General features: G+C 62.8%; 1 protein-coding gene across 7 annotated transcripts; it reads left to right on the top strand.

The window, feature by feature from the left end:
* Positions 1 to 409: 409 nt before the first annotated feature.
* Positions 410 to 19,352, top strand: PCNX3 (pecanex 3). Of its 7 annotated transcripts, none has more exons than XM_061163573.1 (35): positions 410 to 650; positions 992 to 1,179; positions 1,416 to 1,515; positions 1,640 to 1,679; positions 1,780 to 1,875; positions 2,098 to 3,228; positions 3,696 to 3,819; positions 3,909 to 4,084; positions 4,296 to 4,386; positions 4,801 to 4,936; positions 6,230 to 6,390; positions 7,136 to 7,289; positions 7,555 to 7,587; positions 7,802 to 7,973; positions 8,086 to 8,196; positions 8,572 to 8,663; positions 8,809 to 8,948; positions 9,111 to 9,216; positions 9,314 to 9,406; positions 9,560 to 9,710; positions 10,537 to 10,681; positions 11,004 to 11,181; positions 11,838 to 11,946; positions 12,102 to 12,231; positions 12,614 to 12,672; positions 12,772 to 12,987; positions 13,625 to 13,878; positions 15,995 to 16,225; positions 16,395 to 16,498; positions 16,797 to 16,944; positions 17,039 to 17,269; positions 17,352 to 17,626; positions 18,111 to 18,244; positions 18,329 to 18,627; positions 18,706 to 19,352. In XM_061163573.1, exons 1-35 carry the CDS (start codon positions 498 to 500, stop codon positions 18,904 to 18,906), a joined length of 6,162 nt encoding a protein of 2,053 aa, XP_061019556.1. In that variant the 5' UTR covers positions 410 to 497; the 3' UTR covers positions 18,907 to 19,352. The 7 variants fall into 7 exon arrangements, with proteins under 7 accessions (XP_061019556.1, XP_061019586.1, XP_061019576.1 ...); XM_061163603.1 differs by having other exon boundaries at positions 3,906 to 4,084; positions 6,269 to 6,390; positions 8,809 to 8,918; XM_061163593.1 differs by having other exon boundaries at positions 3,906 to 4,084; positions 6,269 to 6,390.
* Positions 19,353 to 20,331: the final 979 nt, after the last annotated feature.

Genomic DNA, 20,331 nt, shown 5'->3' with positions numbered 1-20,331 from the left:
CTTCCGGCCTCCCCCTTGGGCCGGCTCCCGCAGAAGCGGGGCGAGAGCGGAGCCCAAAGCGAGTGACCTGTGACCCCGGAAGTGGACCTCAGGGTCCCGGGGCTTTCCCCGGGCCGGAACCGAAGGAGCCGTCGCTGCACCCCCGGAGCACCCACCCCACGCCCACCTCTGGATGCCGCCGACGGGTTCCCGGCCCGTGCCCCGCGCTTGCCTGCCGGCCCGGCCCTCGGGAGCAGTTCTGGGGCGGGGGTGGTGGCCAGGACCCCGCCTCTGATGCGGCTCCACCCCCACGCCTGGGTCTCACACCGCTGACTGCCCGGCCGGCCCCGCCCCCTGCTCGCACTCTCGCCCCTCAGACCTCTCTCCCCCGTTGGGGGGGGACCATGGCGTGAGCGCGAGGCCGGGCCCCGGGGCCCTCGGGCGCCAGGCGGGGCATGGGCCAGGGGCCGCCCCCATGAGGGTCCCGGGAGGAGGGCGCGCGCAGCAGCGGCGGGGCCATGGGGTCGCAGGTATTGCAGATCCTGCGCCAGGGGGTGTGGGCCTCGCTCACCGGCGGTTGGTTCTTCGACCCGCACCAGAGCACCTTCTCCAACTGCTTCCACCTCTATGTTTGGATCTTCCTGCTCACCTTCCCTTTCTTGCTGTACATGGTGAGACGCTGCCGCCACCTGTAACTCCCGCCGGGGAAAGGGAGGGCAGATGTCACCGAGGGGTGCAAACTGACAGGGACTCCGGGCTGTGGGAATGGGACTCACTGTAGAGTTCAGAGTGTGTAGAGGAGAGGCCAGAATTTTCTGGCCGGGGTGACCTTGAGCCCCTCACTTAATCTCTGTCCAGTTAGTAGAGAAAAGACAGGGTCTTTGTACTGGTTGTATGCAGGGGCGGGGAAGTCTTGTGAACTTGTGAATCCTAGCCTTGGTGGCGGTGGTGGGCCCACCCCTTGTGGGCGCAGGGGTCTGTGAAGGGTGATCTGACTTGCCGCCATCTCCAGGTCCTGCCCCCCAGCTTGCTGGTGGCTGGTGTGTACTGCCTCGTGGTGGCTGTCATCTTCGCTACCATCAAGACTGTGAACTATCGGCTGCATGCTATGTTCGACCAGGGCGAGATTGTGGAGAAGCGCAACTCTACCATGGGGGAACCAGAGGAAGAGCCTGCCCAGGGGGACAGCAATCTGCCCAGGTGGGCGAGGCAGGGCCTGTGCTGGAAATGGAGGGTTCTTGGTGCTTGGGCCTTGGCATTGGAAGATGGAGAGGGGGCTTAGGGAACATTGCCTCCAAGAGTGGTTGAATATTCCTTGATTGGCTCTGGATTTGTCAGGGGAATCGACATGGAGGGATGAGTGATGGGGATGGTGGGAGAGGTGCTGTGTGAAGAGGGAAGGTTAGCTCGAAACTGATGTTCCTGTGCACTGCTAGAGACCCTGGAGTGGAGATGACCGTATTTCGAAAAGTGAGTTCCACGCCCCCCGTACGCTGTAGCTCTCAGCATTCCGTGTTTGGCTTCAACCAGGTCTCGGTGAGTGGTGCGGACCCTCAGCCTCCCCTCCTCCTCTCCTGGGAGCCTGTTCCCCATGTGGGTATGTTCTGCACCTACTGTTTTGCCCTGTTGGCTCCTTCAAACGTTTCTCTTACCCACTCAGGAGCTGCTGCCCCGGATAGAGGACTCCGGGCCCCTCAGAGGTAGGTGGCTGCTATTGAGGGCTGAGGTGGCGGTGCAGAGCGCGGCCCAGCACGTCGGTGCCTTGAGGTGCTGCTGACGCGTCTGGGACTGTGCTTGTAGACATCAAGGAGCTGGTGCGGGAGCAGGGCAGCAACAACGTGATCGTGACCTCGGCCGATCGAGAGATGCTGAAGCTAAGCTCACAGGAGAAGCTAAGTGAGTGGTCATGATTGGCAAGTGCTTGGGGAGAAGACCAGCTGTCATGTCTTTGAGTCACCCTAACCTTTGCTTCCTGGGGCTCTCTTGGTCCTCTGAGATGGGACCTCAGTGTCCCGCCCCACTGAGCTCTCAGATCTCGGGGCCATAGGACCCTCTCAGCCATCAGTTCCTGCTAGAGAACGCCTTTCTTTAGTCCTTTGTCGCCTTCTCTTCTGACAGTTGGAGACCTTCCCCAGACGCCTCCAGGGGCCGCCCCGGACCCATCTCTCCCCAGTACGGACTCCTCTGAACGTTCTCCCCTGGCTGGAGACGGAGCCCCATGGAGTGGCGGCAGTGTGGCTGACACTCCCATGAGCCCCCTCCTGAAGGGCAGCCTCAGCCAGGAGCTTAGCAAGAGCTTCCTGACCCTGACCCGGCCTGAGCGGGCCCTGGTGAGGACCAGTAGTCGACGGGAACAGCGCCGGGGAGCAGGTGGCTACCAGCCCCTGGACCGGCGGGGCTCGGGGGACCCCACACCCCAGAAAGCTGGCTCCTCAGATTCCTGCTTCAGTGGCACCGACAGGGAGACGTTGAGCAGCTTCAAGAGTGAGAAGACCAATTCGACCCACCTAGACAGCCCCCCTGGCGGGCAAGCCCCCGAGGGCAGCGACACAGACCCCCCCTCAGAGGCAGAGCTGCCCGCCTCCCCAGATGCTGGAGTCCCCTCGGATGACACGCTCCGCTCCTTCGACACCGTTGTAGGAGCAGGGACGCCGCCTGGCCCGGCTGAGCCGCTGCTGGTCGTGCGGCCCAAGGACTTGGCGCTGCTCCGGCCCAGCAAACGGCGGCCGCCCATGCGGAGACACTCCCCCGCCGCCAGCCGGGCCCCTCGGCGACCGCTGCTGGAAGGCCGGGGCTTCTTCGAGGATGATGACACCAGCGAGGGCAGTGAACTGAGCCCGGCCTCCAGTCTCCGGTCCCAGCGCCGCTACAGCACCGACAGCTCCTCTTCCACTTCATGCTATTCCCCCGAGAGTTCTCGGGGGGCCGCCGGGGGAGCCCGAAAACGACGGGCCCCCCACGGGGCTGAGGAGGGGATGGCTGTGCCCCCCAAGCGGCCCTATGGGACCCAGCGGACGCCTAGTACTGCCAGCGCCAAAACGCACGCCCGCGTGCTGAGCATGGACGGGGCAGGGGGGGATGTCCTGCGGGGTCCCCTGGCCGGCTCCAAGGCTGAACTGGAGGCCCAGGCGGGGGTGGAGCTGGCTGCTGGTGAGCCTGCTGTGCTGCCCGCCGAGGCCCGCAGGGGACCTGCTGCCAACCAGCCTGGCTGGCGCGGGGAGCTGCAGGAGGAAGGTGCGGTGGGGGGAGGTGAGTGCCAGCTGGAAAGGGTGGGCTGTGGAGGGGCGGGGATTGGGGCAAGGGGCAGCTGGAGCGGGGCTTGCTCAGCCTCCAGCAGCAGGTGGACATGGACACAGCCGTCGAGTGACGTTGTCTGCCAGGCTGAGCGGAGGGGAGGCTGAGGCAGAGACCTCAGGCACCTGGCTCCAGTCCTGAAGTTAGCACTTGAGCTTCTTCTTCTTGAAGTCTCTGTGTAGCCATGTTCATTCTCCTGGGCCACCAGCGGAGCGGAGCAGGACGTGTCCTTATTCCCAGATGTGGAAACTGGCCTGAGTGGTTAGGTGACCTGGAGGGGTCACAGAGCCAGGATATGGTTGGACTAGACCTGACCTTTAGCTCCACATAGGAGCACCTGCATCTCCCTGCCGCCCGCCCCCAGGCTCTGTTTGCTTCTTTGTCACTTACACTGGGGGGGGGGGGGGCCTCTCTCTGGGCAGCTGCCGAGGAGACTGGCAAGCGGGACCGCTCGAGCAGCGTGAGGCGGGCACAGGCCATCCGGAGGCGGCACAATGCTGGCAGCAACCCCACCCCCCCGGCCTCCGTCATGGGCTCGCCCCCCAGGTGAGCACCAGCTGGCTGCCTGGGGTGGGGGAGTGGGGCCCCGCTGGCTCTGAGTGCTGACAGCCCATGGGCTGCCCCCTCCCCAGCAGCCTGCAGGAGGCTCAGCGGGGCCGCGCGGCCTCCCACTCCCGGGCTCTGACACTGCCCTCGGCCCTGCACTTCGCCTCCTCGCTGCTGCTCACCCGGGCCGGTGCCAACGTGCATGAGGCCTGCACCTTTGATGACACCTCCGAGGGTGCCGTGCACTACTTCTACGACGAGAGCGGTGAGCCCCTCTTTTTGTCCAGTGGCTGAGCCTTTGGCCCGGCCTTCCCCCCACCCCGGCTGAGGGTCATCGTCCCTGGAATTGCAGCCTTGGTGCCCCAGGGCTGGGCTGCCATCTGGAGAACCCAGCACAGGGTTTTCCGCAGGGGGGTTGGGCCTCAGTGCTCCTGTCCCTGACGGGCCGCCTTGTGTCCCACACCTGTCTGCCCCAGGTGTGCGGCGTTCCTACACCTTTGGCCTGGCTGGAGGCGGCTATGAGAACCCCGTGGGGCAGCAGGGGGAGCAGGCAGCCAACGGAGCATGGTGAGTCTCCAAGCTCAGGCTCTCCCAGCCTAGCGGCTGGTGAGCTGTTATTTCTGGGGAGATTTCTCCCTTCCTTCTTTGGGCAGGAGCAGGGGTGGCTCAGACCTCCAGGAGGAGAGGAGGGTGGGTGGCAGCGAGGGCCATGGAGGGGAGAGGGGCAAGCCTGCAGGGATCCCTTGGGTCCCTGGCTCCACGGCACTTCCAAGCATGAGGCTCCAGGACCTTCTTGGAGGCCCAGGGTCTGGGAGGGAGGCCCTCTGTGACCTGTCTCCTTTTGACACCCCTGTGCATTTTCTGGGTACTTGAACAACCCCCTTGGGCCCCAGTAGTGGCCTGGCCTTGGCCTTGGCCTCAACCCTGTTTCATTCCTGGGCTCACCCACAGCCCCGACCCTCACCTCTGCTGTTCCCACAGGGACCGCCACTCGCATTCTTCTAGCTTCCACTCAGCTGATGTCCCAGAGGCCACTGGCGGTCTGAACCTGCTGCAGCCGCGGCCTGTGGTCCTGCAGGGCATGCAGGTGCGCCGAGTGCCCCTGGAGATCCCAGAGGTGAGAATCCAGCACTGGGGAAGGACTTGCAGGAGGGGGTGGGGGATGCAGAGCAGCAAGCACTTGTGCAGGCCCCGGGAGGGCCAGGTCGTTCCGACTGAGGGCTCCAGGGGCCCTAAGGTGGCTGTCCTGATCTTTGATGGCCAGCACAGGGCGCACAGAACACGAATGACAAGTTGCTTATTTATTTACTCAGTAAACATGTCTGGAATAGCTTCTTTACCCTGGCGGGGCCCACAATTAGTGGGGACGGTGCAGTGGCGCCCGCAAAGGGGACAGCTGAGCTCACCGGACAGTGGCGGTGGGTCGCTTAAGGCTGGTCGAGCTTGTCTGTTTCAGCAGGGTTAGTAAGAGCACTTCCTATTGTTCCTGAGAGGGTCCTGGTGTGGACGACAACTTATGTAATCGGTCAGGAAATGACAGAAATGTTAGGATTGTGTAAGGCGCAGATTCAGAGCTTAAAGAACAATCGTGAGAGTAGTGCCCACGCAGCCAGGGCCACAGAGAGACCAAGGGCAGCGCCCAGAAGCCGCGCGTGCTCCTTCCTGATGCGCTTGTTCTCCTTCCCCGTCCCGTGGGAGAGCAGTGCAGTCCTCACACAGGCGAGGGCTCCTCCAGAGGCAGGGGCTGTGCTGCGGTGTCTCTCCTTGTGTCTCCAGAGCCTGGCACAGGCCAGGCTCATGGATGTGTTCCATGAACACTTGTTGACTTAAAGACCCAAGGAGTCCAGAGAGGTTAAGTAGGCAGCCTAGGGCCTCACAGCAGTGGTATTGGCACCCAGGCCTGCCCTTAGGGCCAGCTTTCCGTGTGCTCCAGGGTAGGGTGTTCAGAGTGACCCTGATGGCCATGTCTGGGCAAAGGGTGGCATTTGTGCTGGCTCCCGAAGGGTAAGGTGGATTTCACCGACCCCAGGAAGAGGCCAGAGATACCTCTTGAGTGGGGAAGACAGACACAGGAGCTGGTAACCCTGGCCCTTAGCAGCCCCCACGGCCATTGAGCCATATCCTGGGGAGCTGGAGAAAGGAGCAGGCCCTGGGGTGGAGGATCAGGGCAAGGCTGCAGGGCCACTAGATGGTAGGGACTTTCTGTGTAGACCAGCCCATGTGTGCCAGGGGGTGGCATGGATGGCAGTGGGTCAGAGCTGATGGCCAATGTGTGCCGGGGGTGGTGTGGACCGCGCGGTTGGGCGGGGGGGGGGGGGGGTGCGCAGCTGATGGCCAGTCTGTGCCAGGGGGTGGCGTGGACCGTGGTGGTGGTGGGCGGGGCTGATGGCCGCGGCCGTGGGGACCGCAGTTTGACCTACTGGACCAGGACTCCCTGCACGAATCCCAGGAGCAGACACTAATGGAGGAGGCGCCACCCCGGGCCCAACACAGTTACAAGTACTGGCTTCTTCCTGGCCGCTGGACGTCTGTGCGCTATGAGCGGCTCGCCCTGCTGGCCCTGCTGGACCGGTGAGCACTCAGCCCGCAGTCCTCTGTCGTTCCTGGCCCCAGGCCTTCCAGACTCTGGGAACATGTGGAGGCTGTCATGGCCACAGAGAGCCTAACTGCTGGGTCACTGAGGGTGCGTGGGGGGCTGGAATTTGCAGTGGGGTTGCTCTAGGTTCTTCTGGGGGCAGATGTTTGGCCTGGTGGGGGTGCTCTGATCATTCCTCTCTCAAAATTTTGCTGGAGGGAGACATTGCTCTTATGCAGTGTGGTTTTTTTTTTAATTTGCTTCTGTGTTAGATTCAATTAAATTGAATCCTATACAGCCTAAAAAGCCAGCAAGTTGTGTGTCTTAGCTTCCCTTTTTTTCTGGGAGGAAACTGAGGCCCAGAAAGGCAGAGATGGCAGGTGACTTCTGTTGTCTGGGTGGCTTCCTGCTCTCTGGATTTCTCCCGGCACTGTGAGCGGTGCTTTGGGGAGCGGGAGGCAAATCGGCCAGATCCAGAGTGTGGCCCCTGAGGTCTCCGGGTCTAGAGGGGACAGAGCCTGGGATTGGGTGCAGGATAGCAGTGGGCTGGCTTCCTGGAGCAGGTGCAGCCTGGCCCTGCCCAAGGTTATAGCTCCGGATACTCAGGATGACGGCTGGCGTGGGCACCAGCCTGGATGTGGGTCTTTGTGGCTGGGTCCTGTCCCCCACCCCTACTCCCTAATCCCTTGCCCTGCCAGTACGGGAGGAGGTAGGCGTGCTCTGACCCAGTGGTCTCTCCAGGACGCGTGGGCTGCTGGAGAACATCCTTGGTGTTGGCCTGAGCAGCCTCGTCGCCTTCCTGGGCTACCTGCTGCTGCTCAAGGGCTTCTTCACGGACATCTGGGTCTTCCAGTTCTGCCTGGTCATCGCCTCCTGCCAGTATTCCCTGCTGAAGGTCAGGCCTGGCCTCCTGGATCTCCTCCCACAACTCCTCTTGAAGGGGTCAAGCTAGAAAGCAGATAAGATGCTTCATGTTCCCTGCAACCACCACTCTCCCAGCCCCATCCAACAAATGAAGGAACTGAGGCTCAGAATAGTTGAAGGGGAAGTCCTGCCCTGGTCCCTCATAATGCCTGGGAAGTGGAATCAAACAGGTCCCAGGCCTCTGACCCTCCTGTGGGCGAGGCTCTTGTCACCACTGTAGCTCCTGTCTCTTCCAGAGTGTGCAGCCGGATGCCGCCTCCCCCATGCACGTGAGTACACCGGAGCTCTTCTCCCTGCGAGGCCTGGGCCTGGGCGGGGCTGAGACCCTCACCATTCCCCGTTGCCCCCAGACCCCAGATCCTTCTGCCCCCAGCCCTGCCAAGCTCTCTTGGACCCAGGGCTGGGCCCAGGGCACGTGAGCATGTGTTTGTGAGTAGGGCGTTCAGTGAGGGAGGCATGGCTCCTCACAGGCCCCCTCCCCAGGGCCACAATTGGGTGATTGCGTACAGCCGACCCGTCTACTTCTGCATCTGCTGTCTGCTCATCTGGCTGCTGGACGCCTTGGGCTCTGCGCAGCCCTTCCCGCCCATCTCCCTCTATGGCCTCACGCTGTTCTCTGCCTCCTTCTTCTTTTGTGCCCGTGATGTGGCCACTGGTAAGGCGGGTAGGGTTGAGGTTGCGGGGGGGTTGGGGGAGAGTGAGGCCCTAAGGGTGGGCTGGGGGGCAGCCGGCAGACTGACCGGGCCTCCGCTTCCCCTCTCTGCCAGTGTTCACCTTGTGCTTCCCATTCGTCTTCCTCCTGGGCCTCTTGCCCCAGGTGAACACCTGCCTCATGTACCTGCTGGAGCAGATAGACATGCACGGCTTTGGGGGCACAGGTATGGAGCCCAGGGCGGGGTTCGGGGGTGAGGAGGCCGTGCAGGTCTATGGGTCTGTGAGGCTATGAGGGTATGAGGCTATCTGACTATGGGTCTAGCACTTCGCTGAGGCTTCTCCAAGTCTATGTGGAAGATTCTAAATGCCCATCTCTTCCCCTCCCTCCCCTTCCCCTCCTGTCTTCTCCCCAGGCAAGTGGTTTAAACCCAAGAATGCCAAAAGTCCTGCAGGCCTCTCTGGGCTGGGGAAGCAGAAAACAGTGGGCTGGGTCCCGAGTCCAGGGGAGGTTAGCCCCTGGAAGTTGAGGGGCAGCAGGGTCAGTGCCATGGGGCCTGGCAGGTGGGATCTGGCTTTACTTGCTGTCGCTCGCCTTGCAGCTGCCACCAGTCCCCTGACCGCCGTCTTCAGCCTCTCCCGCAGCCTACTGGCCGCGGCCCTGCTCTATGGCTTCTGCCTCGGGGCCATCAAGGTAGGGATGACCTGTGGGGGGCCAGGAGGCGTCCAGAGCCTGGGGGTTGTTGGGATGGGGCTGTGAATTATGCTCCACAGTGGCTTCTCCCCCAGGGTGCGGGCGGGCACCCTCACGCCCTGACCAGCACGGGTTCACTCCCCAGAGTCCTTGGCCAGAGCAGCACGTCCCTGTCCTCTTCTCCGTCTTCTGTGGCCTCCTGGTGGCACTGTCCTACCACCTGAGCCGGCAGAGCAGTGACCCCACCGTGCTCTGGTGGGTGCCTGCGTGGGCCTGTCTGTGCGTGTACGTGTGTCTGTGTGTGTGTCTGTGTGTGTATCCATGCATGGCAGGGGTGGGGGGCAGGGTCTGCACATGTGCTGTCACCACCCGACCCCAGGGCCTGGGGGAGGAGATGCAGCCTCCCAGACCCGGGCCTCTGACTCTTCTCATGGCCCTACCTGCCAGGTCTCTGGTCCGGAGCAAGCTCTTCCCCGAGCTGGAGGAGCGGAGCTTGGAGACTGCCCGCGCTGAGCCCCCAGACCCACTGCCAGAAAAGATGCGCCAGTCAGTGGTAAGCGCCCGGAGTCCCGGGGTCCAGTCTTGGGGGGAAGGGTGTGCTCGGTCACCGGCGGCGGTGGCACCCACGCTGGTGTTTCCCGGCCCTGCAGCGCGAGGTCCTGCACTCCGACCTGGTGATGTGTGTGGTGATTGCCGTGCTCACCTTCGCCATCAGCGCCAGCACCGTCTTCATTGCCCTGAAGGTTTGTAGGGCACAGGCCAGCCCTCTCGCCCACTCAGGTCTTTGCCAGAGCCTGAAGGTCCTGAGGGCTGGGCAGCTATGGCCTCATGTCCTTCTCGGCCCTGGGGGACCTGCGCCAGGCAGCCCGTGGCTGAGCCTCCTCTCCTCCTTGCAGTCCGTGCTGGGTTTTGTGTTGTACGCGCTGGCGGGGGCCGTGGGCTTCTTCACACATTACCTGCTGCCACAGCTCCGCAAACAGCTGCCCTGGTTCTGCCTGTCGCAGCCCGTGCTGAAGCCGCTGGAGTACAGCCAGTACGAAGTGCGGGGTGAGTGCCTCTCGCCAGGCTGGGGCCCTCCGCCCCGCCTGCCCTTCCTATAGGAGCTCGGACCTCTCAGCGCAGGGTGCCAGCAGGGGGCAGCCTCTGCCCACACTGCCCGGTCCGCACTGGCATGGGCCCTGCGGCCCCTTCACTGCCCTCTGCACCCTCTCCTGTGCCCGCCTCAGCCCCTGGCTCACTCGCTCTGCCTGCTCTGCCCTTTCCCTCCCCGACTTGTGGACTCTGAGGAGGTAGGAGTAGAACTCCAGGAGGTGTTGTTGAGAAATACAGACTGGTTCTTAATGAACTAGCCCAGTGCAGCGCACACTGATTTGTGCAACACAGACTCCCTGGAGTTTGTATTTGAATACCTGGATTTGTGGTACGGAGGTCTGCGTGCTTGTTTTTCTTAGTGAAGGATCTTGTTTACTGGGCCAGCATCTCCATGTGGCTACAGTCACCTTGAGCCAGTGACAGGGACCTGGTCCGAAGGACCCTGTGAACTTGGGCCTCATCCAATCTGTCCTGACTCCGGTGGACACTGGGGGTGTTGTCATCATCGTTTATTTCAGACAGCCAAATGGGCAGAGCACTTGCCCTGAGCCCCCCACACACCCTGCCTGGGCCTCATCGCCCTCATTTGATTTGCCGAAAATCAACAACCCCCCAGCTGCTCAGAAATTCTAGGGGCCCAGAACTGCATAGCCCCACATCCTGGGCTCTTCCCTCCTGCCAGCTTCCCTCGGAGAGCACACCCGTCCTCCCCTGCAGCAGGAGGAGGGTGTGGAGGGCCCAGAGCTCGACAGCACTCCCACCTTCCTGCCTGTGGTTGCAGGTGCTGCCCAGGTGATGTGGTTTGAGAAGCTGTACGCCGGCCTACAGTGCGTGGAGAAGTACCTTATCTACCCGGCCGTGGTGCTCAACGCCCTCACAGTGGACGCTCACACAGTCGTCAGCCACCCGGACAAGTTCTGCCTTTAGTGAGGACCACCGGCCCCCAGTCATCCCACCATCTACCTGCCCGAGTAACCCAGGGGGAGACTGAGTACCCTTGGCCAACAAGCATAAGTAGGCCCCCAGCTTCTGACACCCTTTCCAGTGAAGCACCTGCCTCCTCAGGAGCAGACGTGTCCCTCCAGTACACCTGAAGTTGGGGGGGTTAGTGACCTCTTAAGGGAGCAGAGACGAAGGTCACTGGCCCAAAAGAGCCAGACCCTGCCCAGCAGAGCCCAGGCCAGGGCCTGCAAGGGGTGGGCACCCTCCCCCACCGCCCGGCCCCTAAAGCCTGCCTCTTGCCCACAGCTGCCGGGCACTGCTTATGACCGTGGCTGGGCTGAAGCTGCTGCGCTCAGCTTTCTGCTGCCCGCCCCAGCAGTATCTGACCTTGGCCTTCACCGTCTTGCTCTTCCACTTCGACTACCCGCGCCTGTCCCAGGGCTTCCTGCTCGACTACTTCCTCATGTCCCTGCTCTGCAGCAAGGTGAGCTGGGGGCTGCAGCGCAGCCCTGCGGGCAGACCTCTCCTGCCTCGGTGTGGGAGACCCGCCCAGTCCGTGGTATCCCCTCTCGGGGCCTGGGCAACACCTCCTCGCAGGGCAGTGAGCAGGCTGAGGGTTAGAGAGCGTAAGTGATTTGCCTCAGGTTTCCTGGAGAGCTGGTGGTCAGCCGAGACTTGAACAAAGACCTATTCCCCGGCTCTGTACTGGAGACCTACAATGGTGCCCACGGGGGAGCCTGGCCCAGGCCTGAACTTTCATCTCACTCCCGTGAGCATTCTGGTCTGGTTTCTGGCCTGGCCCAGGATGGTGGAGAGCAGTACTATGTCCCCCTTTGAGGGCAGGGCCTGTGACTGTCTCTTAACTCCTGGTATCACAGCCGCATCACCAAGAATGGCATAGCCTGAGCAAATCGTGTATCTGTTCTACCTTGTCTGAACCTTAGTTTTCCCATCTGCAAAGTGGGACAGTGATAGGACGCTCCCAGGATGATGATATGAATTAGATTGCTAATGTCCCCTTGGGTGCTCTGTCGGGGGTTGCTCATGGTGTCGGAAGTCCCCGGGGTCTGAGTGGCACTTGGCGGGCCCTCCTCTGTGAGCAGTCCGTGTACCTCTCCCCTCCCCTCTCCACCCCTGCAGCTGTGGGACCTGCTGTACAAGCTGCGTTTCGTGCTGACCTACATCGCGCCCTGGCAGATCACCTGGGGCTCTGCTTTCCACGCTTTTGCCCAGCCGTTCGCCGTGCCACGTACCCGGCCTGCCGCTTGCGGCCCGGGCGGGGGTGTGCAGGGAGGGCCGTCGCCCGGATGGGGGGGCTCCAGGCAGGCTGGCAGGGGTGGAGGGGTCATGAGGGAGGCCGGGGAGGGTCCTGCCGTGCCCGCCACCTCCTTGACTCGCGCCCAGACTCGGCCATGCTGTTCGTCCAGGCCCTGCTCTCGGCACTCTTTTCCACGCCTCTCAACCCGCTGCTGGGCAGCGCCGTCTTCATCATGTCCTATGCGCGGCCCCTCAAGTTCTGGGAGCGTGACTACAAGTGGGTCTCCTGGGACGGAGGCGGTTGCTGTGTGGGACCCTGAGCGGGACTGGCAGGGAGCGGGCGGCTGGACGGGGCAGGTTGCCAGGAGATCGGATGGAGATTGGAGGCTGCACCGTGGGCTGACCCACAGGGACACAGCTTGAGCCAGGCCAAGGCCTGCGGCTCACACCCTGGGCTTGCTGGCTGTGTGGTGCCCCTGGGGGGGTTCCCCTCATGTCCGTGAGCCTTACCCTCCCCTTATGGGGCTCTTGTGGCATCTGACTCAGAGCATGGGGGTGCAAGCCCAGAGGGGCGTGGTGGGGAGTGGTGGGAACTGTCACCTGAGCCTGGGGCAGCCTTGCCCTCTCAGCCACCTGTGTGTCACCCTGTCTCTGAACAGCACTAAACGCGTGGATCATTCCAACACCCGCCTGGTCACTCAGCTGGACCGGAACCCCGGTGTGTACCCAGCCATCAGGAGCTTTGGGGCCGGGCCTCCCTGGGGAGGGAGCCTTACTCACTTGTCATGTCCATCTGTCTGTCCATCCCGGGTCCCAGGCGCTGATGACAACAACCTCAACTCGATCTTCTACGAGCACTTGACCCGCTCGCTCCAGCACACACTGTGTGGGGACCTGGTGCTGGGCCGCTGGGGCAACTACGGCCCTGGCGACTGCTTCGTCCTGGCCTCAGACTACCTCAACGCCCTGGTCCACCTCATCGAGGTCGGCAACGGCCTCGTCACCTTCCAGCTGCGTGGCCTCGAGTTCCGGGGTGAGCCAGGGCGCCGCCTTTGTCAGTGTGTGAGGGCCGGACCCTAACCCTGCTGTATCCCGGTTTGCTGAGGCCCTTGAGCAAGGCATTCTCCCCCACGGGCCCCATGGCCTGGGATTCCTAGTCTGAGCGTTGAGGCAACAGGCTTTCTTTGGCCCACCCCCGTCCCTGCCCTGACTGTGGCAGGTCTGTAGTGAACAGGCTGCTCTGGTGGAACCTCCGGCCTGGGGCTTCTGCTGGCCTGCTCTGTGGACTCAGGCCTGGCCCAGGTTGGGGCCCATGCATAAGCCCTGGGGAGTGAGCCAGCTCCTGGCCCTCAGGAAGATGTACCTGGCAGGTACCAGCTTCAGAAGAGGCCCCGAGTGCAGAGAGGCTCGAAGCACAGGTTGGAGCAGCACAAGCCTGCGCTTGTCTTTGCGTCTATAAGTGAGGGACCTGGCCCTGTCCATCCTGTCACCGCCACCCTAGTCCCACCCCCCCATGGCCACTGGCAGTTAGCAGGAGAAAGGGGCTCGTTTGTTCATCCTTTCACTAAGTAACGGTGACTCCATTGCCTCCAGGGGTTGGGCCTGGGCACTCTGGGGAGGAGGCAGGTGGGGATGTGCCCGTGTCCCCTGACTGGCCCCCCTCCCCACAGGTACATACTGCCAGCAGCGGGAGGTGGAGGCCATCACCGAGGGTGTGGAGGAGGACGAGGGCTGCTGCTGCTGCGAGCCAGGCCACCTGCCGCGGGTCCTGTCCTTCAATGCGGCCTTCGGGCAGCGCTGGCTGGCCTGGGAGGTGACGGCCAGCAAGTACGTGCTGGAGGGCTATAGCATCAGCGACAACAACGCCGCGTCCATGCTGCAGGTGTTCGACCTCCGCAAGATCCTCGTCACCTACTACGTCAGGGTAGGAGGGTGAAGCCGGGTGGCCGGGGCCCCACGCTCAGGGCTCGCTGGCCAGGAGCTTCCCGAAGGCCACATTCTGGGTCTCCGGGAGCCTGTTCTGTCCAAGGGATGCTGGGGCCTCAGAGAGTGGAAGCATCTTCCAAAGCGTCGCTGCCAGACAGTGGGTCTCTGAGGCCCCGTGACTCTGCCTGTTGGGGGCCTGGGGTGGGGGCCCTCTATCATTGCCTCCAGGAGGCTCCCATGGGGCGGTGAGTACTGGGGGCCAGTGGGCAGCACGTACACAGATCTTCTCTGGGCTTTGGTCCTGGGAGGGGCATTGCTGATGCCCACCTTCCAGACCACCAGCCCCGCACCACGCCCTACCAGCACAGAGAGACAGTATAGCTAACCGTGGTGGCCTTAACACAGCTTTAGGAGCATCTGTCAAGCAGCGGTGCTTACTAAGGGGTGGGCTCTGCCAGATACCTCTCCTGAGCTGGGTGAAGCCCACCACACCTTGCAGGAGACATGTTGCTGCCTTAGATGTGGAAAGTGCCTTGCCTGAGGCCCCAGCATCAGGAGGAAGTGCTGGAGCTAGGCTTAGCCTGGGCTGGGCCTCCCTGTCTCAACCTAGGCCCTCCAAGCCAGGCCTGAGGGGCTCTAGGCCTGCTGTGGGGCAAGGGGTTGGGGAGCACAGTGTGGGGTCCCAAGGGAGCCCTGGACTGGGTTGTGGGACGCCTGCGATGTTGCTTCCTTTGCCTTCGTTTAGACCTTTGAGAAGTAGGGATTCTTGCAGTTCTGTGAGGTGGCAGGGATGACAGGAGTGGGGTGACTAGGGGTCACAATCAGGTCCCCTCACACTCTCTTAGCATCCGCCCTGCGGCATGTCGTGGGCCCAGAAGGGACGGGCGGCTTGTTGGAGTCCACGGAGCCTGCTCACCTGAGGTTCTCTTGGGCGGTCCTGTGTCCCCCAGCTGACCCTTGTTGCCAGTGGACGCCCCCTCTGTGTCACTTGTCAGAGAAACTACTTTCTCAGATGTCTTTTCCCATGCGCTCACTCACTCCTAGGGAAGAGCTTATACTGTGGCCATTTTGCCCAGGTTCTTGGCCCCCCACGTCCTACCGGAGCCGCCCTGCTGGTCCCCCTACTGCCGAGATGCCCCTTGTTCACGGCCGCTGCACCAGCCTCCGCAGCTCTGGGTTCCCCACCCCTCCCCCAGGCAGAAGGCCACCCCGCATTGGCTCCATCCAGGGCAGCACACAAGATCCCATAACCTGACTGGCTGCCAACTGACGGCCTCAGACTGCCCATCCATCATGTCTGTACCAGCTGCGTACCATCCAAAAGCTCCTTCATTCGCCCAAGCCCCTGCTTAGAAACCAGCAGAATCTTTCTTTTTTAAATATGTATTTTATTATTTCCTTGGCCGAGTCAGGTCTTAGTTGCGGCTCGAGGGATCCTCGTTGCGGCACACAGTCTCTCTAGTTGTACGCGGGCTCAGTAGTTGTGGCTCATGGGCTTAGTTGCCCTGCGGTGTGTGGGGTCTTAGTTCCCAACCAGAGATGGAATCCGCGTCCCCTGCTCTGCGAGGTGGATTCTTAACCACTGAAGTCCCCAACAGATTCTCTTAAGGGGTCTAGGAGCCCCTGGCTTGGGTACAGATGCTGTGCCTCTTTTTTTTGAGGGGAAGTCCTGTGGCCATCACACTTAACGCTCTCTTGAGGGACCCGTGACCCAAGCACCTGGCACAGGCAGCACCCTCTAGTGGATGCTCTGTGAGGAGGGGTGCTTCCTGTCGGCTTTCCCCTTCCTCTTCCCTGACCGAGAGAAGGAACAGACAGGCCTGTGTGGCTTCAGGGAGCTGAGATGGGAGAGGGGACAGGTGTCCTGGGAAGCTGACTTCAGCGCAGTCTAAGGCAGAAGCTTCTCTTTTTTTTGGTCAGGCCACATAGCTTGAGGGATCTTAGTTCTCCAACCAGAGATCGAACCCAGGACCTCTGCGGTGAAAGTGCAGAGTCCTAACCACTGGACCAGCAGGGAACTCATGAGGAGAAGCTTCTGTCCCCTGACACTGTCTCCCCTAGTGGCCAGGGCGAGGGCGCGCCTCCAGTCACTGACCCTTGCCCTCTTCTCACAGAGCATCATCTACTACGTGAGCCGCTCTCCCAAGCTGGAGGCCTGGCTGAGCCACGAAGGCATCGCAACGGCCCTGCGCCCTGTGCGGGCACCTGGCTACGCTGACTCTGACCCCACCTTCTCCCTGAGCGTGGACGAGGACTACGACCTTCGCCTCTCCGGCCTCTCGCTGCCCTCCTTCTGTGCCGTGCACCTGGAGTGGATCCAGTACTGTGCCTCCCGGCGCGGCCAGGTCCGGCCACCCCCAGCCTGGGGCTGCCCTCTCCCCCTCGGCCTCCCCCACCGCCCCTGTGCGGGTTCTTTTCGCCCTCAGCCTCCCTTGGCCTGGGCCCCAGCCCCTGCCCCAAGTGCCCTGTGCCAGGTCTGAGCTGGGCTCTGGGGACGGGGTCCTTGTGCTGCAGCCTGTGGACCAGGATTGGAACTCGCCGCTGGTCACGCTGTGTTTTGGCCTGTGTGTGCTGGGCCGCCGGGCCCTGGGGACCGCCTCGCACAGCATGTCTGCCAGGTGAGTGCCTGGCCCAGCCTGTCGCCTTCCCCTCTACCTGCTGACAAGCCCTGGGCCTATGGCTGCAGCCCCCAGGGCCACATCAGTCCTTCCTTCAGCACGGCTCCTCTCCCCATGGGACCCCGCCTGTTCCTCACCATCGCCGTGTGAGGGACACGGGCAGGGACTGACCTCCTTGTCAAGATGGGGAAACTGAGGCCCAGCGTGAAGTGCGGGCTGCCCTCTGAGCCCTGCACACAGAGCCAGCGCTGAGGAGCCCCCGCGCGCCGGTGCATTCATCCCTCCTCCTCTTCTCCAGCCTGGAGCCCTTCCTCTACGGCCTGCATGCCCTGTTTAAGGGGGACTTCCGGATCACCTCCCCGCGGGACGAGTGGGTCTTCGCCGACATGGACCTGCTTCACCGCGTGGTGGCGCCCGGGGTGCGCATGGCCCTCAAGCTTCACCAGGTAGGCAGAGGTGTGCCCAGGCAGGGCGGGCAGGCAGTGAACCCACCGCCCAGGGCAGGGGCGGCCCACCTCGGCCCTCCCGTCCCCCCCGCAGGACCACTTCACGTCCCCGGACGAGTATGAGGAGCCGGCCGCCCTGTATGACGCCATCGCAGCCAACGAGGAGCGGCTGGTCATCTCACACGAGGGCGACCCGGCCTGGCGCAGCGCCATCCTCAGCAACACGCCCTCGCTGCTGGCGCTGCGCCACGTCCTGGACGACGCCTCGGACGAGTACAAGATCATCATGCTCAACCGGCGCCACCTCAGCTTCCGCGTCATCAAGGTGGGCTCAGCCGCTCACCCCGCCCGGCCCCTTCCGCCGCAGCCTCCTGACACCCCCCCCCCCGCACGTGTGGCCCCCGCAGGTGAACCGGGAGTGCGTGCGTGGCCTCTGGGCCGGGCAGCAGCAGGAGCTGGTGTTCCTGCGCAACCGCAACCCCGAGCGCGGCAGCATCCAGAACGCCAAGCAGGCGCTCCGCAACATGATCAACTCCTCCTGCGACCAGCCGCTGGGCTACCCCATCTACGTGTCTCCCCTCACCACCTCGCTGGCCGGCAGCCACCCTCAGCTGCGGGCGCTGTGGGGCGGCCCCGTCAGCCTGGGCGCCATCGCCCGCTGGCTTCTGCGCAGCTGGGAGAGGTGAGCTCTGACCCCTGCCTCCGGGGTCACAGGGGAGGAAGCAGAGGTTCACAGAGAGGAAGTGGTGCTGTCCGGGGTCTGACTGAGGAAGCGCCGGAGCCGGGAGTGAACCCCAAGCTGACCAACTGCACACCCTGCCCCCTCAGCCAGAGCCAAAGGTGGCCTTTAGCCTGAAGCACCATTGATAATGCCACCTTTAAAAATTCTGTAGGGGCTTCCCTCGTGGTCTAGTGGATAAGACCTTGTTTCCACCGCAAGGGGCATGGGTTCGATCCCTGGTCAGGGAACTAAGATCCCACGTGCTTCGCAGTGTAACCTTAAACAAACAAACAAAAAAAACACTCTGTAAAGTAGATAGCAGAATCTTTTAGAAATAGGACTAGGATCTGAGATGTTAGGTGGTCTGTCTTGGGTCGGGGACTTGTGCTTGTGAGGGCATTGCACCCTCCTCCCACCACCCTCGTTTCTGTTTCCCCTCACCCAGGCTTCACAAGGGCTGCGGTGCCGGCTGCAATAGTGGCGGGAACGTGGATGACTCAGACTGTGGCGGAGGTGGTGGCTTGACCTCCCTCAGCAATAACCCCCCCTTGGCACAACCCACACCTGAGAACACAGCAGGTGAGCAGGCAAGGCCTGGCTCAGCCCGTGAGAGGGAAGGGCAGCCTAGCGACTGAAGTCTGCCCTCTTATCTGTCTCCCACAGGCGCTGGGGACCAGCCCCTCCCACCAGGCCCAGCCTGGGGCCCGAGGCCCTCCCTGAGCAGCTCTGGTGATGGGCGCCCCCCTCCTCTGCTGCAGTGGCCACCCCCTCGGCTCCCTGGACCATCCCCCGCTTCGCCAGCCCCCCCTGAGGGTCCTAGGCCCTCAAGGCCCCCTGCCCCTGGTCTCCTAAGTTCTGAGGGTCCCAGTGGGAAGTGGAGCCTGGGGGGTCGGAAGGGACTAGGGGGATCTGAGGGGGAGCCAGCCTCAGGGAGCCCTAAAGGAAGCACCCCCAAATCTCAGGTAAGGCTCCTCCAGCGGGGTCAGGTCTGGGCAGCTCAGGTCTGCTCCCCCACCACCAACCTGTCTCCCTTCCCTCAGGCGCCCCTAGACCTCAGCCTCAGCCTCAGCCCGGACATCAGCACTGAAGCCTCACCCCCCAGAGCAGTGCAGGACGTTCACTGCTTGGACAGCAGTGCACCTGAGACTGGCACGCCCACCGGGGCCCTGGGCGACTGGCCTGCCCCTGCTGAGGAGCGAGAGAGCCCGGCAGCTCAGCCCCTGCTGGAGCATCAGTACTGAGTGGCCTGGCGCCCTCTGGGCCTCAGCTGTATTTGGGGACTTGGACCCCCGGCCTCTGGCCCTTTCTGCTGGACCACAGAACCGAGTGGCTTTGGTTTCCACATGTGAACCCTGACCTCTGGCTGCCTTAGCCAGAGCACTGGAACTGAATAGCCCAGACCTCTGACCTTGACCCCTGATCTCTCATCCCTAATCCAGAGCCTGGGCTCCCCAAACTGAGGCAGGCAGCATCCCAGTCGGGCCCTAAGAGCCAAACCCATGGGCTGGTCCCGCTTCAAGCCCATGGCCAGGACTGACTTTGCCCCTCAGCCTGCACTGCCTGCTGGGGTGGCCCTTTGGCCTTGGACTTGGGGCTGAAATGTGGGAAAGGGGGATTTCTTTTTCTTTTCTTTTTTTTTTTTCGTGCTTCGGAGACACCAGAATTAATAACACTATTTTTGATTTTGGTTGGCAGTTTCTTCTTCTATCTGGGGGTGTTTGGGTGGAGGGTAGAGGAGGTGGTCAAGTCAGGGTAGATGAGCACAGAGAGAGGGATGAAGGATGTGGGGCTGGGTTCTGAGGTCAAGGTTAGACCAGGGTGGGGCTCAAATAGGACTGGATCCTCTTTGCCACTTGCCTGTTCCCTTTTTAAACCTTGACCTTAAGTTTGCAGTTGTTCTGCTTCTCACGCCAAAACGTTCAAAGATTTCTAGCTCCAATGGCAGGTTCCTACAGTTATCAGCCTGACCCTTGGCCAGAGCCTTTCTCTGAGCCTCAGTTTCTCCAGCTGTAAATAGATGACGCCCGTCTGAGGCCTTTGAAGAGCACATGAGACTGTAGAGCCGCGCTTGCAAACACTCATGAGTAGCGACCCTCCCTGAGCACTTGGTCTGTGTGCAGGCTGCAGCCCAACACTAGGCGTCCCGGTCTAGCCCCCAAGTTGGTTTGGAAGGCCGGTACACTTGTTCCGGTTTCTCGGCCAAGGGCTAGAGGCCCGACAGTTTCACAGCTCGCCGGGCCCGGCCTGGCTCAGGGCAGGCGATTCGCCTGCGCTCCGCGCTGACCGCGGCCAGGCCTGGAGTCCCCGCCCGCTGCGCTTCCCGCCGCGGAGGACTCCCGGGCCGGCCCCGCCCCTCCTCCCCGGCCCCGCCCCCGGCGTGGCCCCGCCCCCAGGCGGAGCCGGCGCCCGGAGCCGCCGCTGGAGAGCAGGCAGCGGGACCCCAGCGCCGGAGGAGGCGGCCGGGCGGGAGCCCCAGAGGTACGGGCGGGAGCGGGGGAGCGGCGGCACCGTGTCGGGCCGGACAGGGGAGGAGGGTGGCCTGCCGGTCAGCCAGGGTGGTGTGTGGGTGGTAGGGGGTCCTCGCCGAGTTCGCCGCCTGCACCCTCCCAACCTCCCACTGGGCTCTAGTCCCAAGTCAGCACGTCCAGTCCCCTGCCTCTGACTGG

Source organism: Dama dama, chromosome 2 (assembly GCF_033118175.1).
Source record: "Dama dama isolate Ldn47 chromosome 2, ASM3311817v1, whole genome shotgun sequence".
NCBI lineage: Eukaryota > Metazoa > Chordata > Mammalia > Artiodactyla > Cervidae > Dama > Dama dama.
Note: the sequence above shows the minus strand (reverse complement) of the source record. Positions and strands in the feature narration are given on the sequence as shown.